The sequence below is a fragment of the Arachis ipaensis genome, chromosome B10 (assembly GCF_059453495.1).
Source record: "Arachis ipaensis isolate K30076 ecotype BB chromosome B10, ASM5945349v1, whole genome shotgun sequence".
Taxonomy (NCBI): Eukaryota; Viridiplantae; Streptophyta; class Magnoliopsida; order Fabales; family Fabaceae; genus Arachis; species Arachis ipaensis.
The window spans coordinates 4,319,392-4,327,359 of NC_142435.1; the positions used below are offsets into that span (position 1 = coordinate 4,319,392).

Genomic DNA, 7,968 nt, shown 5'->3' on the forward strand with positions numbered 1-7,968 from the left:
ATTTTAATATATTATTATAATAAAAATTTATATTTAAACATTATATGTATTAGATAAATAATTTAAATTAAATATATAAAATTATAATATTTTATAATATTTATAAAATATAATAAAATATGAATAAATAAAAATATATTTTATTTTATTATAAGGGTATTAATGTAATTTTAGACTATTATAATTTTTTTTCTTCTTACTTTTCTTTCCATCCAAACAAAAAAAATTTTCTATTTTCTTTCTATTTATTTTCTATTCATCCAAACAACATACAAATAGCTCAACTTTTTCTTCCATTTTCTTTTCTTTCATTTTCTTTGCAACATCCAAACAAAGTGTAAACGAGTTAACCCATATACCATGATACATTGATACCTATACCTAGCTCTAGCTATATCTATTGAGATTCCGTAATAGATTTAGCAAGATTAAATTTGGGCCAGTTTCGATCAACCTACGCATAAAAAAACAGAACTTACTCCATAAATACACGCTGGTTAGGCACATGTTGTTTTCCAAACACAAAACAAATTGACTTTTCTCAAGAGGAGACCAAGATTTTTAAGCGATGAAAGGATTAGTAATAATAAGGATGTTTTGTTTTCTAAACTATTTCTACTTTTGTGTTCTGTATAAGGATAGTTTATTATTACTCTATTATTTTTGCCTTATTTTCTCTAATGCCTAGGTGGAATGTGACGTTTGTTGCACTCTTTTATTTCATATATACTAGTATTAAGCTACTCTAAAACTGTATATGATGAACCACAAAGAAGTTCCAAAGTCCAGAAGAAATTCATTTGAGTAATTTCTCTTGAAATATAAATTATTCTAGTAAACAATTATTTGTTTAGTTTAATTGGAATATTCCTTGTAAGGAGTCAACCCCGTTGTTATTTTCATCAGATGCGTGGCAGGTCAACTATGTATATTTCTAACTTATCTGTAACTCACCATATTCACTACCTTCACATATAATTGCTTGGAATATAATAACAACTTATGTGTTAAGTTTACATAGGATTGTGCTGATACATACGGATCATTCGAAGTTCAAAACAAATCTTAACATATCTAACATCAAGTTTAATTAATTATTAATTAATATGGTCAACACGTTTCGGACGGAAACAATTCAGAAAGAAAGAAAAGGCAGCATGCAACATATGCTGTAATAATGAAACTCAGTTATAGTGGCAGGCTAGCAGCCCACATTTATGTTTATTATATTATATTTCTTATTAAAAAAATACAAAAAAAAAAAGTTGGATTGATCTAATGATTATTTTTTACTCAATAGCAATTAACTTCATGTGAAATTGATAACTGAGAACAGTTAGATGATTTGATTGATTTGATTAAATTTTCATCTAACGACTCTTAACTATCAACTTCACGTAAAGTTGACTGCGTATGAGTTTTCACCTTATTTTATACATACAATAACTCATTGACCAATGACAAATTTTTAAATAAAATTTAAATTTACTACAAATTAGCAGTTAACATGACGAGAACATCGTCAGAAAAAAAAAAAAAACCAAAAGAATCATTTTATTCCAAAAACGAATCAAGTCAAGAGCATGCATATATATGTGAATAGGAGGGCAATAAGGTAGTCAAAGTCAATAAGTGGGAAAGGGAAACACGTGATAGTCACGTGGTCAAGGTTGCTGGATGAGCAAAGCTTATGCCATGTCGTAATTAGTGGTTGACACGTATGGATGGCTGCCGAGTAAAAGGGATGTGGATGGATTCTCATGTCGTATTTTTAATATTTTATTAGATAAAATATATTTTTTCTTTAAAATTTGTCAAAAATAAAATTTAAATTTAAAAATATTTTCCAAATTTTTGACAAACTTCAACAAAAAAAAAATACCTTATTCAATTTTATTTATCGCATATCTTCAATTTTTTTCCCCAATAGGTGATTGATACGCTCATATTCCTAAGCATTATTATTTGTTGGGTATTGTATATGACTAAATTATTCCTTCGATATTAGAATAAAAATCTTTAAAATATTTATAATTGCCTACACTTGTTTATAATATTTTAAATTTGTATGAGCGAGATTATTTTCATAATAATAAAGGTTAGCTAGCGGCTAACCTAAGATCAATTTACCACATTTAAATATATAATTCATGTTGCTAATTTGTTGATGTTATATGTACTTTTCTTAAAACTAATATTCTCCGTTCAACATGTTCTTCTTTTAGATAACTATATAGTCCTATGATATCAATTATTATTTTTGAATTCAATTTTTAAAACCCTAAAGTACGATTCCTTAATCCTTATGCCTTATAGTATTAGTGATATGAAATCAATATTATTAAAAACATATATAGTATTATTTTATATAGTATGAACATATGTGAAATATTAAAATGACATGTGAATAATGGTCATTGTTTTTGTCGTATATAAATGAAGCTTGTCTATTTCTTAATTACTTGGAGCTGGTGGAGGGTTTTGATTAGGCTATAGCTAGCGTGTACGCTCGGTGGGGAACTCGGAAAATGTTGGCCTTTGGTTGAAAATTGACTATGTGGTATTTGAATTAATCTTCTTACTTGGTTCTTTTTCAATTTGTTTTCCTCGTGTGTCACTTGACACACATATTTCCTCGTTTTAATACATATATACTACATAACTTTATATATGAGAAATTAATTTCCTTAGATGTTAGACCTAGAATTAGGCAAAATGAACTCATGTAGTAAACGTTATTCTCATTATCGTTAGGCAATAAAATTCGCTACACAAAGTCCATTTTTGATGGCTGAATTAATGACCTCCATTTTGATCGATTGCTCATAAGGATACACCAACTACTTTAGTTCAAATATTCCCCCCGTTTAAAAATCTTTTTTCTCTGTTTCCAAACATGCTCCTAATATGATCTTCCTGTAATTATGTGGTGATCTTAGAGGCTTAAACTGCAGTGTTCCTTAATTAAAATTCCTTTTAATTAACAATATTATTGTGAATATACATCATGATAATTTATAATATAAAAAGAATTTTAAATATATTAGATAGGTACACTAATATTCTATTAATTTTAATCATTAATTTTAATTATAAAACATATATATAATATATATTAATTAAAATAAATCGTTAAAATTATTAGAACATGATGTTTAAAAACTTTTGTGTAGTATAATTAATGTACAAATAATTGACCTTTAGCAGCACATAAAAACAATAGTACATGGTTCTAACGTTCTAGAATTTAATGCGCGCGGCGTATATTGGAATCACCAGATACATACATGTAACATATGTCCGTGTGAAAAATTTTTAAGTGTATCGGTATATTGATATTCCAGTAATTTTTAATTCGTTGATGTTATAAAAAGTATATATAATATATAATTAAGATAAATAATTAAAAATTAGATATATTTGTGAAAACTTTCCTATACGTGTATCCATTGCTTCACGTCTCCATACTCAAATTTGATTATCCATGAATGGCATACTTTTCATTGAACCTATACGTACGCATGCATACATACATACAGTGTGGACATATCAGTTAGTACTACGGTAAGTAGCTTGGTATATGGTACAAGAATGTGTCTTAGTTTAAGCTACATACGTATGTAGAAGAAGCAAGGAAGAAACACACATACATGCAACAGTCAAGACGCGTAACTGCACGCGTGTCAAGTGTCAACCACTACCCACTACCACCCCCTTATATTCTCCTCCCTTTTCCATTTCTTCAGAGCCACTGTATTTGTTAATAATTAAAAATTAATATATATAATTGATTTAATTGTATTATTTTTGTCAAAATTATATCAAATAAATTAATTTATACAAAAAATCGGCAAATCAAATTTTAATAATACTATTATAAAAAAATGACTAAAATACTTATATTATATATATTTTTTTAGATTCTGAAAACTATAAATCATAACTTTATGATGATAAAATAGAAGAGAAGGGTTACGATTTAAGATTCTCAAAATTTATACATATATACAATAATAATAAGAATAAGAGTATTTTAGTTATTTTTTATAATAAAAATATTGTAGTTATTTTTATAAAAAAATAATAATTTAGATCGATTCAAGATATAATTTATTGATTTTTTAGTCAAATCAATTTATCTAATCTAATTTTTAACACAATTTAATTAATTATATATATTAAATTTTAATTACTAAAAAATATATTTAAAAAAATATTTTAAAAATATCTTTATTTAAGTACTTCCTTTCTTTAATTCCAATTAATTAATAAAACAGGAAAGTTTTTACATGTATCACTGTACTTTTTTGGTATATTGGTATTCTATTCTTTTTAAGCATTAATATATAATCAAATATTTGTAAGGATGAGATTGAATAAAAAATGTATTGACTGATTTTGGTTTTTTTTTTTTTTTTGGGAGAGCACCATGACGAAGAGTTGTTTTCTTAGCCTACAAAAAAGAGAGGAAATTATATATAATCTTGCACTTTTCTAAACAGATGACTTCCTTCTCTTTATTAACTTAATTTTTTTGTCTCCTTTTCATTTCTCCAAAACAAATGACTCCCTTTGGCACGGACGCACTGTATATTTTATTTGCCTATTTATTTTATAGGATTATTATTATTATTATTATTATTATTATTATTATTATTATTATATAATTTAATTTTGTTTATTTTATACATATAGTACTTACTTACTAATCCGATTTTCTCCACTATATTAAAAATATGTTATTTTACTAAATGCATATTATTTGCCAAGATTTTAAATATTAATTGCTTTTAATATTAAATCTATTTTTATTAAATTATTTTAAAAAGTTATATTTAATTAAAATTACTTGCATATATTAATTAATTGCTTACATTTATAAGTTAAAGATAACTATTTTTTTAATTAATCCTCTTATTCTAAGAATAAACTTCTCTTATACATTTTAGAATTTAAGATGAACACATAATTTAAAAAAATATTAGCTAAAATATAATTAGTTCTCTATTAAATTTTTTTAATTAGTAGAATCTTTAAGCTTAAACTTAAAATTTTCCCTCCAATTACTTTTGAAAACAGATTTAACAAATTTCATGCTTATAAGCTCCGAAGCCATCAAACGAGTTTAAAAAAAAAAAAAAAGAAGCTACAATGCTATATCTAAAGTTAACTGCAGCCGTTCACTTTTCGTCTCATATTTCATGTGCTTTTTAGTCATTTTCTGTCTATTATTTTAAACATTAATACAAACTACCTGTTCGTACATGGAGCATGGATGTTCCAACAAAGTAAAAGGAACATGTGAAAAAATTCCAATAAAATAATGCAAATAGTTAATAATTGTAATTAAGTGCCGCCGCAGATTCATATGTCCATTATGTATGGCAAATTGGCAATGCATAAACAATAGCAGCCATCATACATATACATGCGGCCCCTCCCATCCCCTCATTTCAAATCAGTCCTTCTCACTCCTATAATTATTTAATGAAAAAATATAGGTAACTAACAAGATTTTTGAACAATGTGTAAACAATGTGAATTAATAGGGTTAAAAGAATAAATTTAATTAGTAGCATTAAATTAGGGTGTAGTGTATTTTCATTTGATTGGTGGTTGTTTATGTTGTTCAAAATTTTCATTGTTCCCCTAGCACTTCCCTTATTTAATTAATCCCATAAGCTGCTAGAATTAGTTTTAATTATAATATGGATCTACTACTACTAAATATACTAGTACCTTATCAAGTCACGCGGCGAGACACATGATTCCGCCGACAACTTTTTCTACGTACTGTACCCCATCGCCCATCTCATGTGTTGTTTTTTTTTTTTTTTTTTTTTCCAAAAGGTACGAATGACCTTGAGCTCCTATTAGTATGACTATTTGGTTGATACTTGGATTTGATTATGTTACGCCTCCACTATTGCTATTACTATATTTGAAAAAAAAAGGAAGCTGATTAGAGGTTCACGAAATAAGTGTGTTGCAGTATTCTATTCCGTTGCGGAGCCATCAAGGAAAAAGCTGGCCATATTCCGACAAATCACTACCTAATTCGTGCATTCAAATAAGGCCCCCACGCCCCGCCTTAAGCCCCCACTTTATATCCGCAAATAATAACGCTCATACCACAAAGCAATAATTAATAACTAACTAAATGCAAGATTAAAAATAAATTAAAAAACGATTGCAGCATGTACAGGGTATAGTTATGCTAAAAAGCGCGCGTGAGAGAGAGTGCATTGAACCCAACCATGAGCAAGAGGAAAGGAAGTATCAGAGAAACAAGGTGCGGGAGGAAGAGAGAGAGAGAGCATTGTCTGCTATGTAGACAACCCACATGCCACGTAATTCGGGGACTAGTTTCGTAATTTGGCACTCTTTCTTACCAGCAGCACACCACAGCATATGTACAGTCAAATTCCTTGTTGACTCTCTCCATCGTGTTATCCATCATCATTCATCAGAATTCATAACCGCATAAGCCCATGCCTCATATCTCTATATAAACGCTCACTTGCTCCCCCGTTTCCTCTACACCTTATTCCCTCTCTTACCCACACTCTTCCCAACCAAAACCAAAAATTAATATTACTCATTATGGCTCCCAGGGATAAGACGGCTGCCGTTAAGGTTAACGGCAAAGGTAGCGCCGGCGTCAAAGAGGTACATTTTAGGGGTGTTAGGAAGAGGCCATGGGGAAGGTACGCTGCTGAGATCAGAGATCCAGGCAAGAAGAGCCGCGTTTGGCTCGGCACCTTCGACACCGCCGAGGACGCAGCGCGTGCATACGACGCCGCCGCCCGAGAGTTCCGTGGCCCAAAGGCTAAGACCAACTTCCCCTTTCCTGATTCCGACGACAACAACAATAACAACATCGTCGTCGTTAAGAACAACAACCGCAGCCCCAGCCAGAGCAGCACCGTCGAATCTTCCAGCCGGGACCGCGACTCCTACTCTGCCGCTGCCACCGCAGCAGCTGATTCGTCGCCCTTAGACCTTAACTTGGCCCCCGCTGGAGCTGGATTCTCCGGATCCATTCGGTTCCCATTCCAGCAGCCGTTCGCTGTGTTTCCCTGCCGGATGCCGGCGGCGAAGCAGGCTCTGTACCTCGACGCGGTGCTGCGCGCCGGCATGGTTGGTCACGGCCAGTTCGGTTTTGGTTATAACCGTCCCGCGGCGGCGGGAGCGCAGAGTGACTCGGACTCTTCGTCGGTAATTGATCTGAACCAGCACGACCGCGATGTCGCTAAGAATAACGGAAGAGGCTTAGTTCTAGACCTGAACGAACCTCCTCCACAAGAGATGGCTTGAACCTTAGGGTTCCGTAATTTTCAATGTTCCCGGATTATGAGTCTCTCTATCCTTTTTTTTTTTTTTTTTGTTAAGAAAAAATCTAATTAAGAAGAGGTAATCGTTTTGTGAATAGAATAGATAGGCGATTGTTGTGTCCAATTTTTTGCGACTGGGAAACTAAACGATCCCGTTTGGATCTCTGTTGTTCCGGAAACCCCAATGTTAATTACGAAACTGCCACTAGTTTTTGTTAATGATGATCATGAATTAGTTGTAATAAACTAATAATGCATGGTTTTTTACTTGCAGTGCAGTGCAGTGCAGTTTTTGCCTTCAATAATAGTAGTAAGATGAAAATGTTTGATGATCCATTTAAGTGCGTGTGTGTGTGTCTGTATTATTAATTGGGTGTTGTTAAAGAGGCGGCCAGACTGGTTGGAGTATTGGTGGTGGTAGAAGGGGAATGAATGGTGAATGATTGATTGAGGAGAGGACGCCACGTGACAGATGTCTATTGCGTGTTGTGCGTTGAAGCTGACTCCAATGCCTAATACAGCGTGGGGATTCAAATCTACATCTCCCTCTCACACGTGGCCTTATTCCATTGCCTCATCTTTGTCCCTTCTTCTAACTATACGACGTTCAACTATAAATCACTTGAATCAATCA

General features: G+C 31.4%; 1 protein-coding gene across 1 annotated transcript; it reads left to right on the plus strand.

The window, feature by feature from the left end:
• The first annotated feature begins 5,828 nt into the window (after positions 1–5,828).
• ERF11 (ERF domain protein 11) lies at positions 5,829–7,670 on the plus strand. The gene has a single exon (XM_016325617.3). It carries the CDS (start codon positions 6,604–6,606, stop codon positions 7,315–7,317), a length of 714 nt encoding a protein of 237 aa, XP_016181103.1. The 5' UTR covers positions 5,829–6,603; the 3' UTR covers positions 7,318–7,670.
• Positions 7,671–7,968: the final 298 nt, after the last annotated feature.